The sequence below is a fragment of the Equus quagga genome, chromosome 7 (genome assembly GCF_021613505.1).
Source record: "Equus quagga isolate Etosha38 chromosome 7, UCLA_HA_Equagga_1.0, whole genome shotgun sequence".
In the NCBI taxonomy this organism is placed as follows: Eukaryota; Metazoa; Chordata; class Mammalia; order Perissodactyla; family Equidae; genus Equus; species Equus quagga.
This window is the reverse complement of record NC_060273.1, coordinates 92,626,399-92,641,161: the sequence shown is the minus strand read 5'-3', so window position 1 is coordinate 92,641,161 and position 14,763 is coordinate 92,626,399. Positions and strand designations below refer to the sequence as shown.

At 38.3% G+C, this 14,763-nt stretch overlaps 1 protein-coding gene across 11 annotated transcripts in view; it reads left to right on the top strand.

Annotated features, from left to right (window-relative positions):
• SNX24 (sorting nexin 24) overlaps positions 1-14,763 on the top strand; it is a 141,186-nt gene that overhangs the window by 86,324 nt on the left and 40,099 nt on the right. For 10 of the 11 annotated variants that reach the window (XR_006889388.1, XM_046666905.1, XM_046666904.1 and 7 more), the window contains one exon: positions 1,118-1,222. The exons of the other annotated variant lie outside the window; for it this stretch is intronic. Coding sequence is in view for 9 of the 10 variants with exons in the window: in XM_046666905.1 (XP_046522861.1) it covers positions 1,118-1,222 (105 nt within the window). In the remaining variant the exon portion in view is untranslated. The remainder of the gene's footprint in view (positions 1-1,117; positions 1,223-14,763) is intronic. 11 annotated transcript variants of the gene reach the window in all.

The window sequence follows — 14,763 nt, the reverse complement described above, 5'->3', positions numbered from 1 at the left end:
TAAAATTGATTCTATTTTAGAGGCAGTATTTTAGTTTTCTATTGCTGCTGTAACAAATTAGCGCAAACTTAGTGGCTTAAAACAATGCAAATTTATTACCTTATACATCTCAAGGTCAGAATTCCAAAATGAGTTTCACTGGGTTAAAATCAGTGTCCACAGGCTGTAGGAAGAATCCATTCCCTTTCCTTTTCCAGCTTCTGGAGGTCACCTGGGCTCATGACTCTTCCTCCATCATCACAGCCAGCCAGCCAGTATCTTCCAATCCCTCTGTGACTCTGACCCTCCTGCCTCCCTCTTATAAGGATCCTTCTGATTACACTTAGCCCATCTGGGTAATCGAGGCTAATCTCTCCATTGCAAGATCCCTAATTTAATCAGATATGCAAAGTTCCTTGCCATGTAAGATGACATTCACAGGTTTAGGATGTAGATGTGGTAGGATGCGCCTACCACAGGCAGCTCTGACTCAAATTCCAATAGAATTTTTCTTTATATAGTCCCTTAAAACTGCTGCCGAGAAAGGCTTAGCTGAGAACCATCATTCACTTTTCATGAACGGAATTTGGACCTAATTCTTAGGAATGTTAGAAGGATCAGTCGCCCTGTTTTTTAGTTCGTTCTATTAGAACATTCAAGAAACTCTCCAGATGATGTGGTCTAGTTCATATGGTATTTCCAAGGATGATGATTATAAACACTTGCATTTTGTTTTGCCTTTTTATGTGAAAAAAATATGCAGAAAGACTTTTCATCAGAAAAGTACTTCATCCAAGCAAAATTTCGTTGTATTAATTGCTTTTGGAAATTATAAACTTATTTACTTCCTTTATAATTCATTTACTGAACTTTAAATTTTTTGGGAAAAAATAATTCCGAGGTGAAATACCAGATGGTGTACAACAGTGGCAACAACTAGCAAAACCACAAAGCTCATGTCCTGAAACCTGAACATGGAGGACAGCCACGTAAAGAATTTTCTGTCAAAATTTCATTGTAATTATATTGTCCTCTATCTTCTTACTGGAGATAGCAGTGGTTCACTTTCTTTTATTGGCTTTTCCCTCCAAGTAATATCTTTATAATTAAGAGATATTTTCTCCTTCTGTCTTTATAGCTTAAGAAATGTATTAAAACTCCAGAAATCCCTTCTAAACATGTTAGGAACTGGGTCCCCAAAGTCTTGGAACAACGACGACAAGGTTTGGAAACATATTTACAGGTAAGATGTGTTAAGATCCTCGATATAATGTACCTTAAATAATCATACCTCTTAATGTTTTTCTCAAAACTTATGGGTGAGATGCAAAATGTATCAAGCAACCAAACATTCTAGATTAAAAAAAAGAAAGTTTAAAATTATAAATATGTTGTTAGTTAGTTCTTTTAGCTATAATTAGGTTCTATTTAAAACTAGTGATGTGAATCAGGGAAGTGAGAATTTAGTATGAAGTTAAAAACTGATGTAGAGAGGGTCTGTCCGCTTTTTTTTATTCAACTCTATAAATTACTTTGTTTTTGTTTTTTTTCTGCTCCAAGAGTTGTTACTTTTCATAACATTCCTGGCCTTTAGGTTTGGGTGTTGAGGAGATAGAGAAACTGAATTTTCAGTGGGCCTGGCTAGTACATCCATGGAATCAAATTGAGAATGAACATATAAAAATTGCCTGTGATAACGTGCCAACTTCTTTGAAAACTGGAAGGTGTCTATATATATATATGTATTTTTTTTTAAATTGAGTTCATAATAGTTTACATCAATGTGAGATTTCAGTTGTACTTTGTTTCTTGACTGTCACCACATAAGTGCTCGCCTTCACCCCCAGTGCCTCCCCACCCCCCTTCTCCTGGTAACCACTGAACTATTTTCTTTGTCCCAGTACTTGTTTATATTCCACATATTAGTGAAATCATCTGGTGTTTGTCTTTCTCAGTCTGGCTTATTTTGCTTAGCATAATTCCCTCTAGGTCCTTCCATGTTATTGCAAATGGGATGAATTTGTCTTTTTTCTGGCTGAGTAGTATTCCATTATATATATATACACCACATCTTCTTTATCCAGTCATCAGTCGATGGGCACTTGGGTTGCTTCCACGTATTGGCTATTGTGAATAGTGCTGCAATGAACATAGGGGTGCATATGTTACTTTGGGTTGCTGATTTCAGATTATTTAGGTAGATACCCAGTAGTGGGATAGCTGGGTCATATGGTATGTCTATTTTTAGTTTTTTGAGGAATCTCCATACTGTTTTCCATAGCGGTTGTACCAGTTTGCATTCCCACCAGCAGTGTATGAGGGTTCCCTTCTCTCCACACCATCTCCAATATTTGTTAATTTTAGTCTTAGTGATTATAGCCATTTTAACAGGCGTAAGGTGGTATCTTAGCATAGTTTTGATTTGCATTTCCCTGATTAGTGATGTTGAACATCTTTTCATGGGTTTATTGGCCATCTGTATATCTTCTTTGGAAAAATGTCTGTTCATTTCCTCTGCCCTCTTTTTGATCAGGTTGTTTGCTTTCTTATTGTTCAGCTGCGTGAGTTCCTTATATATTATGGAGATTAACCCCTAATCAGATATATGATTTGCAAATATTTTCTCCCAATTGGCAGATTGTCTCTTTGTTTTGATTCTAGTTTTCTTTTGCATTGCAGAAGCTCTTTAGTCTGATGAATTCCCACTTGTTTATTTTTTCTTTTTTCTCTTGTCTGAGAGGACATGGTATTTGAAAAGATCCTTTTTAGTTTGATGTCAAAGAGTGTATTACCAATATTATCTTCCAGGAGTTTTATAGTTTCAGGATGTATCTTCAAGTCTTTGATCCATTTTGAGTTTATTTTTGTGTATGGCATGAGATAGTGGTCTACCTTTATTCTTTTGTATGTGGCTGTCCAGTTTTCCCAACACCATTTATTGAAGAGACTATCTTTTCTCCATTTTATGTTCTTGGCACCTTTGTCGAAGATTAGCTGACCGTAGACATGTGGTTTTATTTCTGGGCTTTCAGTTCTGTTCCATTGATCTGTGTGCCTGTTTTTGTACCAGTACCATGCCATTTTGGTCACTATGGCTTTGTAGTACATTTTGAAGTCAGGGATTGTGATACCTCCAGCTTTGTTCTTTTTTCTTAGGATTGCCCTAGCAATTTGGGGTCTTTGATTGCCCCATATGAATTTTAGTATTCTTTGCTCTATTTCTGTGAAGAATGTCATTGGGATTCTGATGGGGATTGCGTTGAATCTGTAGATTGCTTTGGGTAGTATGGACATTTGAACTATGTTTATTCTTCCAGTCCATGAGCAAGGAATCTCTTTCCATCTCTTTAAGTCTTTAGCAATTTCTCTCAGTAATGTCTTATAGTTTTCATTGTATAAGTCTAGAAGGTATATTTTTAAAAGAGTGCATTAGGGTGCTCCTTTCTGCAGCTGAGAGGAGCAAGCAGAACGACCTAAGTAAGACAAGACAGAAGTAGTCTCTCTGCCAAGTGACAGAAAAAGCAAAGCAAAGGATGGAGCAGTGTCAGCTTTTCAAACTTTCCCCCAGTTTGAAAATGAAAAGGCTTAGAGGTGTCAGGTGAATATTCACTGTATTTGTCATTAGTCCGAGAGCAGTGTGCAGGACAACTACTTAATGGGGGCAAGCCTTGCGTTCAGCCAGGACACCTGAGTCCACTTGAGAAGCTGAAACAAGAGAATGACTGAGGTGAGCGTGTCTGGGAGGGCAGGGGTCTGGGGGGAATCTTGGCTCTCAAAAAAAGAAGAGCTGGACTTCACCTAAGAGTTATGAATTTAACATAATGGTCTACCTAAGACCTGTTACATCAAAGAAATGGGCAGCCATGGCTGTGTTCTTTCATTATGATCTTCATAACTCCTTTAAGCATTAGCCCTAAGGTGGAGTCTGTTTAGGCAGCACCTATGGACTGTGTGAAGCAAGTATCCTATTTTCTCTGCAGAGCTTTCCTGGGTGGTTGTGCCTGAATCACTGGTGGTTAGAAGATGAGGAGAAGCTGTTGCCACAGGCTTGTACTTGGTGATAAATTCAGAGGACTCTATTCTAGTGGAAAGATGCCAGGTAGTCCATTCCTGGCCTCCTGTAGTTTTCTGGTCCTTACAGTGCTCACATAGGAAGGCTGACGTGCTGGAGGCCCTGAGGGCATCTCAGGAGGGCTCTCTTTACTGCCTTCGGACATGGGATGGATCTTTCACTGCCTCTCCCTGGAAGTGGGAGATTGAAGGAAATGGGGACCACAAATGACAGGAAAGTGTGTGGCTGTGTTCCTTGGGGCTCTGCATATGGAGCTATGAGACTTCCAGAGCTTCAGGCAACACTGCAGAGCAAAACCAAACCAAAAAACGAGACTTTAGACATCGTATGCAAAGAGTTAGAATGCATGTTCTCTATAATTAAATGGAATAGGTAAACAATGCATTCTTATTTGTAAGCCAGATTTTCCACAGATATTGTGTATCTTCAAACTTTAGTTCTAAAGAGAGTTTTATTCTTTTTTCTCCCGTTGTGTTTGACACATGGCTTCCATTACTACACTGTGTAAACATCTTAAGTTGTTTGTACTTTGGATATAAATATGTGGATAAAATCATCTGGCACAGAGAGGAGTTTACAGTGACACTCAAATTGAGCTTAGAATTTTCTATTCCAGAAATAGGGCTTGAAAGATGTGGTTGAAAGACTGAGAGGGCGTGCTTCCTGTTGTGCATTTAATATTCAATTTGTTGTCAGTTAAGTCCCTGAGGAGTTCAAGGGCACTTTCTCTTCTCCCTTTTCCAACCTGATTCTATTTGCAGGCAGTGGGAGCTAGATGGAAGCTGTAAAGATGAGTGTGAATGCTTTATCAATGCCAATTAAAGTGAAAACCCTGGCTTAAGTATCATTTCTTGGTATCTTTTGGTGTTTTTAAGTCTCTTTAGAAGTAAGACAGTTTTTACTGTTCCTCTTGCTCACCTGTTTAATTCCAGTTAGGATCCCACTCACCTTCAGAAACAGTCTGAGCCCCAGGGTGTAGGTGCCACTAGCACTTCTCAGCAGGCAGCATCCTGCAACTCAGCCATCTCGGCATGAGCTGGGTAGGCTGCATTGTTTACTTATTCCATTTAATTATAGAGAACATGCATTCTAACTCTTTGCATACGATGTCTAAAGTCTCGTTTTTTGGGCCCATAAACCTGAGAGAGTATTAATACCCCAGAGCCATAGAGTCTTAAGCTCACAAGGAACTTAGAAGTTATCTAGTCCAGCTTGCCTCCTGCCCTTCAGTTGTGGTCACAATCATCCCTCTGGGCTCAGTTTCCCCCCCATAAAACAGACAGATTAGCTTGTGAGAGAGCCAGAGGAAACAACTCTTCCTCTTGTCCAAGGAGCAACAAGTACATTCTGGACCATGCATGGGTGCACCACACACGTTTCCTAAGGTGGCCTATGCTGCTCTTTCATTTTAGAGATGCAGAAACTGAGGTCTAGTGAGGTTAATGAACTTACCTCACTTTCTGGAGTATATTAGTTAAAGAACTAAGACTGGAATTTTAGTTTCTTAATTCCTAGTATACGCTCTTTTCATTATGCACTATAGATTTTCTAAGAGAAAATTTTCAGCCTTAATATATGATTTTACTTAAGTATAATAAGAGTAAGGGAAAAGACCTTATAATCATAAGCTATCACAATTTAATTGACTGTCTACCCCCAACTCATTTGATAGATCAAATAGATCACTGATTTTTTAATCTATAACTTGAATGTGTAGAATCGTATGAAAACCATGGGTATGTATCTGTTTTCTGTGTTATCTGTATAGAAGCAAAAATCTTTAGAATAAATTAATTGGGTTTTCCCAAGCTGATTTGACCATCAAACATGGTTTATATAGTGTTATCTCCTGGTTTGAGAAGACTTCCCGTCTTTCCTGAGACCCACTGAAATAAAAGTATAAAAACTTAAGAAGGAATGAACCTGAACAGTTCAGTAGTGGATGGTCAGGGAAAAGAGGGGATCATCATAGGAAGAAAAATTTTTAACAACTTTCTGGATGATGGAATGTTCTGGGAGCATGTGGAATTGATGCAACAGAGAGCGAAAAGCAGCAGCCCAAAGTCAGCCATGAGAGCCTGTGGTGGAGGTGGGAGACAGCCTGCACACGACTGTGTTGGAGAGCTTCTGGACTTAGAGTCGGCCGGTGAGGCAGAGGCCGAAGTGAGCAGTGAAACGGAAAACAAGTGGCTCCACGCAGGGTGTGTTCATGGGACAAGTGCCCAGGCCACTTATTCTGTAGAGAATATAGGCAGCCTGATGTTTTATGACCAGGCAAAAGTTTTTTAAAGACTTCTCTCTTAAAAACAAAACAGTACAACAAAATGTTCAGCAAAATGGCTGAGAACTAAGGCTTCTAATGTGGATATTAGGGCCCCCAATTTGACAACCCTTTCCTGCTCACTGACCCCAAGGAAAAGCCTACCAGACTGCATGCTCCACCCACACTGTCTTTCCACTTGGAAGGAGGCCTGTGGTGAGCACTCTGCCTGACGTACCAGCTAAGGAAACCTGCCCAAGCCAACCAGGCTGCTTTCTTCAGTGAGATCGGATAACCAAGGATCGCCAGGCATTTGAAGAAAATGAGTAGCATGAACAGAAAGACCAAGATGAACTAAAACACTGCCTTTTCAGGAAAGAGAGAATTTTGGACAAAAAATGTATCTTAAAATTGATTTGATAAATCTAGAAAACTTCGCAAAGGTGTTAACGTCCAAAAGATGACACTAGGATGCTATGTAAAAGAAACAATTTGAGAACACACGAGAGCTTTGAGCATTAGTTGTGTTATCCAATTGAAAACATTCAGTAGGTGCCCTCTCTAGTTGGGACACTGATATATAAAGTACAGATACAAAATCTCTCCAACAAAAGACAGGAGACATGGAGGACCAATCCAGGTCTAATGTTCTACTTCTTTCTAGAGTTCCGGAAAGAAAGAAGAGGGGGAAATACAAATGTAGGGAAGGGAATGCATAAAGGTAAAATAGTTGAAAATTTCCCCAAGCTGAGGCTATGAGCCTTTACATAGAAAAGATGCTCCAAGGACAGAGCATAAAGAATGACAGAAACCCTCATACCTGGTAAAATTTCAGTATATCAGAGATGAAGATCCATAATCTTCCAGAAAGAAAAAACAAATGGGCAAGGTTGAGTTTTAGTCATGGCTTCATTTCTGTATTTGCGGCTGGTTTAATGGGCAGGTCCCTCTTCATTCTTCAATAGAAAAATTGCAAGCTGGCATAATTTTTAGAGAAAAACTTTTCACGAGAATTTTGCCTGTGTTACTTGTTCCATTTTGTTGCAGTATTTCTTTGCTGAAACTCTATTTCTTTGTTGAGTTTTTCTGTTTTTTCTTTGTTGCAGATGTATTCATAATCACTTATTGAAACATTTGTATCATGGCTGCCTTAAATGTTTGTCAGATAATTCTAACATCTCTGTCATCTCAGTGTTGGCATCTATTGATTGTCTTTTTCATTCAGTTTGAGATCTTCCTGGGTTTGGGTATGATGAATGATTCTGGGTGAATCCTAGACATTTTTGCATTATGTTGTGAGACTCTAGATGTTATTTAAACCTTCTGTATTATCTGGCTTTCTCTGACACTGGTCAGTCAGGGAAAGGTGGTGGATGCCAGACTTGACCTTGTTTCTACCAGCTGAAGGTAGAAGACCAGATTCCCCACTTGGTCTTCATTGACATCTGAGGGTACTCCTATTATTGCTGAGGGGATGGGAGTTGCAGCGCCCCACGTGGTCTCCACTGACCCCATGGGAGGGGGCACATTACTGGCTGGTGGAGATGAAAGTCCTGACTCTGTACTTGGCCTTCTCTGATACCGCCTTGGCACCAGGTGCTTCCTTACCACCTTACTGGAGTGGAAGTCTAGACTTCCCACGAGGAGTTCGCTCAAGTGAGTGGAGTGGGGCCAGTTTCTTCTGTGGTGGTGTCTGGAGTACAGTGGTTAGTGTTTAATAGTTTTCTGTCTTGCTCAGCTGTCTCTTTTACGGTCCTATTGCTAGAGGAAACAGGTGTGTATTGGGGGTTTTTTTGTCTTCATCTGCTGGCATTTCCTGGTTGCTGGCTTTTTTTGTGGTCCAAGTCGAGATACATAAAGCAAAACAAAAATCCAGGAAAGATAAAACTCACCTCTGTGCCATGCCCCGAGTCCTGGCCAGTCTCCTTTCTTCTCTCAACCACTCATAATCTTATGTTTGCTTCATATATGATGTCCAGGAATTTTAGTCGTACTTAGCAGAAGGAATAGGGAAAAGTAGATCTACTCCATCTTACTGTAAGTGGAACTCCATCCGTTGATTTTTAAATTTTGATATTATGCTTTTTTTTTCTATTGAGGACGATTCGCTATGAGCTAACATCTATTGCCAGTCTTACTCTTTTTTCGCTTGAGGAAGATTAGCCCTGAGCTAACATCTGTGCCAGTCTTCCTCTATTTTGTATGTGGATCGCCACCACAGCATGGGTGATGAGTGGGGAGGTCTGCACCCAGGATCCAAACCCATGAACCCGGGCTGCCAAAGAGAAGCACGCCAAACTTAACCACTATGCCATGAGGTTGGCCCCTGATATTGTGCTTTTTTGTTTCTCAAAGTTCTATTTGCTTGTTTTTCTAATCTGCCTGGGTGTTTGTTTTCAATAGTCCTTGTTTCTTGCTTGTACTTTCAAACCTCTGTTTTCTCTCTTTAAACACGTTAACTCTCAGTATGCCAGGAAAAATGGTCATCACCGTTTATCATCTGAATCCAGAAGTCCATTTTTAGCTTTTCATAATTTTAGGATATTCTATGAATAATTTACAGAATGAAGAGAGAGTGAAAGACAACTTCATTAAAATTTTGATGAGAATTTCAACATATCAAGCCCGAAGTCTTAGTTCATATTTTCTTAGTTTTTAAATGGGCAGCATCCTTTGGACAGTCTACCTAACTGACAACCAACTGCTGTTCATGACCCTGAGACATAAACCATCTTATAAGTACTAATTCCAGATTTTAAATACATCTCTAATAGGTTCTAGCTTATTATTGCTTCTGGTTCTTTTTCTCAGATATGTATTGTTAAAATGCAATACTTTGGAAAACCTTGATGGTTAATAGTTTTGTCAAAGCGAAGGTGGCTAATATCTTTGCATAACTGCAAAATATTTTTACTTTCGGATTTATAAACACCAACTAGAATGACTAAATCAATGAGTTTTTTTTGTTTCTATGTTATCTATTTCCTTGCAGTCACCTTTATGTATGCTTTTGTCAGGTAAAGCATTTGTCAAATAAATCTTGGTGAAGAAATATCATAACAAGTGGAAGAACACTGTTCCATGTTGTTTTAGCAAAATGAGACGGTCCAAGTTCTTCATGCAAAGTAGTGTATGGTAAATTTCTTCCTGTTGAGTGAAAAGCTCCAAGAGAATACCACATTTCCCTTTTCCTCATTGATTCCTGAATTTGAGAAAATTTATCTACAATATCGTCTGAAGTCTCATGATCTGAGAGTTACTTGTGCAACCAGTTTTGCAGTGTGGAAGCCACTAGTCACATGTAGCTAATGAACATTTAAAATGTGGCTAGTCTGACTCAAGAAGTTCTATAAATGTAAAATTTGTACAGGTTTCAAATCCTTAGTACAAAAAAGAATGTAAAATATCTCAATTTTTATAATGATTACATGTGAAATAATATTTTGTATATGTTGGGTTAAACAAAATATGTTATTAAAATTACTTTTACTTGTTTCTTTTTACTTTTTTAATGTGGCTACTAAAAAATTTGTGTCAAATTTACATTTTAAATTGTTACAAAGATTATATATGGCTTCCATTATTCTTCTGTTGGACAGTTGTCATCTAGAATATTCCTATCTGTCCCTGTAGTCATTGTCTGAATCTTCTAATAATTGTCAAACACTTTCCTCTGTCATTTTTTTCCCCTACCATTCTGGGTGGAAAATGAAAATTTCTGAATATTTAGCTCTGTTCAGTGAAAATTTTAAGAAAAAAACTTTAAAGATGATGTCTCCAGGCTTTTTGGAAAGATGATGGGTACGTGGGCAACACAATACGAAAACTAAAAGTGATGTAATTATTGTTATTTATTTCATTATCCTCATAGACAATTCCATCAATCTTAATTTTCTTATTATTTTAGTATTTTCTTAACATAGTTGGCAATAATTGATGAGTAATGATGAAATGATACGTAGGATCATGAAATGGCAAAGTGTTGCAAGGTGTAGGAAAAGTAAGATCACTAAGATTCAATAACATATATTACAAAAGAACCTAATGGATCCATATAGTAATCATAAGATAGAAGGAATTTGATTCTATTTTTAAAAGATAGGTAGATTTTTCTCTTTGTTTTTGGAAGACGTGTAAGAAAGAATAAAAGTCATAAAATATCAATTCTTACAAATAGTTAGAAATGCTTAATTTTCTGCCTTTTGAAAGTAATCTGTCACTTTTCTCTGATTATTTTAGGATATTCTTTTTATCTTTAGTGTCCTTCCATTTTACTGTGGAACTTTATCACTATAGTAATTCTGTATCTAGGTGTAGATTTTTTAATTTATATTTTTGAGTACTTTTGTGTGTGTGTGCTCCCTGAATCTGAATGTAGATACCTTTCAACATTTCTGGAAGTGCTCAGGTACCTTTGAACATTGCCTCTTCCCCATTTTCTATTCTATTTTTTATTCTGAGTCTTATAATGGTGATAACTGATGTCTTCATGGGTCTAAGTTGACTATCTGTTGTTTCTGCTGGGTCTTGCTCATGATGCTTTGTTTCCTCATAGTGTATGTGTATGTGTGTGTGTTTTGTTTGTGTGTGTTTTGGCTGGATAATCAATTTCCTTGTACCTTTGAGTACAAATCTTTGGGATTTTTTTTTTTATGGCCAGGATTGAACTGAATTTACACAGAGAGAATTTTTATTTGCTTTTGCCAATCACCAGGGAATGCTATCAACTGGGACTTCTTAGCTTGAAGGGTTTTTTTTGGGCCACACAAAAAGCATTAATTTAAGTTACAAACCTGTGAAGGGATTTATTTCTCATTCTCCCTTCCCCTGGGGATGTCTCCTTCAGTGGCTTTATTAGGAGCTCGCCTTTCAGATCCCCTACGCCCACCTGCCTTGAGCAAACCCTAGTCTTTATCTTCATTTCCTCTGTCCATGAGGCTCCCAGAGTAGATGCTCAAAGTTACAGGGTTCACGAATTTCCATGGGAAGAGCCAGCTTTGGTGCTTGCTTATCTCTCAGGATTTCCACTTTCATTCAATTTAAGGCTGGTGCTTACTTTCTTACCATTTCAATGATGAATTTTAAAAAATTTCTTATATAATTTTTAGGATCTTAAGGATTCCTTTCCAAGAAAATCTGAGCCATAATGAGTGTTCCAGTGCTAAATCACTCTTCATGGTTAGGCCGACATTACCAGTGTCTGCACTTCTCTGAGCAATGACATACATACATATGTCATGTGACATGTCACTAAAATGACATATGTCGCTGTAATACATTCTTCAAACATGGAGCGGTTTGGAAAACAAGTTTAGTTATTTTACTGACTATAAGATTTTTATCTGTTTGCTTCTGAAATAAAAATGGACTTTGTATCCTTTTCATTCAGGGATGGGAATGTGGTTAGCAGCAACCTCTGGTAGGGTCCATCTACGGCAGCAAGTGACTCGTTGTACTTAGAGTGTGTTTCAACTCAGGCCAAACTGGAGCATACACCTTTCTAAAATGCAACCTGTTGTACATGTGTGGTGTAAAATAGACCTTCAACATCCCCACAAGATTGCCCCAAAAGAGATTGAATCATGATGTAAATACGTCGCCTGTGTGTAGGCTTAATGTCATGGGGTTCACAGAATTATAGAGTCTCTGTGTCTGTCATTGACCCTTTTTAGCCACCTACTGTGCTTAAGAAGACATTTTCTTCCAAAGTAGGCTACCCTCCTACTTCCACTGGGCGTACTTTCTAGCCTCTTACCTTTCTCTTCCACGAGCTTCTTTACTGTCCTGACGATTCTGCAGCAACTTGGTTCCCTTCCCCATTATCCAGTGGAAACTGCTTCTGTTTCATTTTGAAATTGTCGGGTGAACAGCTGCTGTGCAGCTTCATCACCTGTTGCCCCGTGACTGTGCTTGGGCAAGGTCCCAGTTACCTCCAGAATCACGTGGTCATGAAGTGTCGAGCAGGCGTGTCTGGTGCCACCATGGTGTTTTCTCAGAAATGTTCTCTTTCACTTGATAAGCAGTTTCTGTACTAGTTGGAAAATGCTCTTAAACCGTTTTATGAACCACATTTTCCTACTTCCACACTAAGTACATTCATGGACTTGCTTTTCATGACTCTAAACCACTTGTAAATTTGATACTTTATTCTTACATTGCCTAAAATGTCTATTTTATGACCAAGAGCCATTTTTTAGATATATATTTTTATATTTTCTTCACTTCTTTAAAAAGTGGTAGCAATTAATATTCTTTTGGGGAACCTTTTCTCCCAAGTCCTGAACAGACCCTGAAAGTGTTTCTGTTTTTTGGGGGTTTTTTTGAGGAAGATTAGCCCTGAGCTAATATCTACCGCCAATCCTCCTCTTTTTGCTGAGGAAGACTGGCCCTGAGCTAACATCCCTGCCCATCTTCCTCTACTTTATATGTGGGATGCCTACTACAGCATGGCTTGCCAAGCAGTGCGTAGGTCTGCACCGGGGATCCAAACCGGCGCACCCTGGGCCGCCAAAGTGGAACGTGCGGACTTAACCGCTGCGCCACCAGGCTGGCCCCTGTTTTTTTCTTTTTTTAACTACTCTATGAAAATTGTAGGGTAGGCATAATTGACCTGAAAACAGCAGACTAAATTAAACTGAACCGAGATTCGGGTCTTTAATGTTTCATGGTTCACTTACCAGTGAAGGGCTCCCTCTTGCTCTCAGCAAAATTACAGACCACTACACATTATGAACTACTGAGATGAGGAGTTGTCAAAACTGCAAAGGTTAAGTTTAGACAGGTTTCTATTTAAGATCTTAGAATTATAATTATCTCTAAGTTAGTTTTACTTCTTAAAGGAGTTTTCTCATTATTATTATCATTCATATAATCATAGATGTTTATGAAGGTTAAAAATTTCTCATGTAAAATATCTTTATCCTTTCTTTGTCTCCACCTTCCATTTTCATGGTTTTAAGTCATACACATACGTCTGTTCCTAACCATCCAACTCTGGCTGAGTAGTAATCGAACATTTCTCTTTTCATCCACCCCTGACAAGGCAAAGGCACTGATGACGCTGAGTAAACTGGGAATGCTTCAGGGAAGCCCCATGCTGTCTCGAATGCCCCCCTATTTCCCACAGCTCAGGTCCTTAGAATCCTGAGTTTAATTCACAGATTAAGAAGTGATGTAATGGCAGCTTCGCTTCTTACAAAGGACCTCCTTTAAACTGCAGCTGAGGTAAAGAACAAGACCTTATGTACCGGGGGGAGGGGTGCATTGGTGAAAGAGGAATGCACAGTTTGAACTTCAGAAAATCACGGTGGAAGCCTATAGAAGTAACAGTATCTATAATGGTTCTGCTTATAACATGAGACAGACTGTTCTTTGTTCTCGTTAAAGATTGTGAACGCTGTGTTAAATAATATTAATGGCTGAGATTGTCAGTACTTAACAGTACTTTCCTTGTACAAGTGATTTTATTGATCGATACAGACTCAATGTAACGGGGGCAGATTATTTTTACTGATTTTATCGAAACCTTAACCAAGTTTGTTAGTCACCACATATCTTTAAATAGATCTAGATGATGATGTAGATTAAGAAAAGCAAACCACCATCCATCTCTTTTTGATCTGTTAATAACTTAAATCCATCATTGCTAGCAAGTGTTTTCCGGTTCTGTTGTGCATACATGTTTCTGTTGTGCCTGGTTGGAAATCCTGTAACATTGTTTCAATGCTTGGTTTTTCATACAGGAAAACCCTAACACAACTTGACAGACAAGTTTTCATCATAATTGGTGAAATGATTGACAAAATATGAAGAAGAAAAAACTTCAGAAGTCTCTTTTTTCTAAATTTAGTTTTTGTAAGCAATGACCTGTAGATTCTTAGGTCTTACGGTAGTTAGACTTTTTTTGTGCTAAACTGAAAACCCTTTATGAAGTCTACAAATAATTACTTAGGACATTGTATGATATTTCTTCTCATTATATATTTTAAAGATTTGCATTTTAATTACAGAGAATTGTGCTGCTTAATTTCAAATGCATTTTATTTTTCTCAGTGATTTGCCTGTTTCCCATTGCTCTCAAAATGACATATACTTCATTTAAAATAATTTTTAGGGCTGAACAGTTTTTTAAATTTCTGAAACCGGCCATATATATTATTTTTTAAAGAAAACAATACACGTGCCTTTCAAGGAAATGAATTAAACCAGTATTTTTAAAAATTCAGATGGTGCATTCTTGCTCACCTCGGCTAGACAAGGCTGGTGAAATCCTGACCTACAGAACTGTGCATAATGAGGCTTCAGAGGTAATATAGTTAGTGGAGGTGAGATCAGTCATGACCATTTGAAAAACTCTAGGCACCTCAAAAATGTCTATGATTTCTTGGAGAGGAATCTCTTTGAAAGGAGGGAATGGGATAGAAATATGCGCTCCAGTGCACCGTGGCCCTAA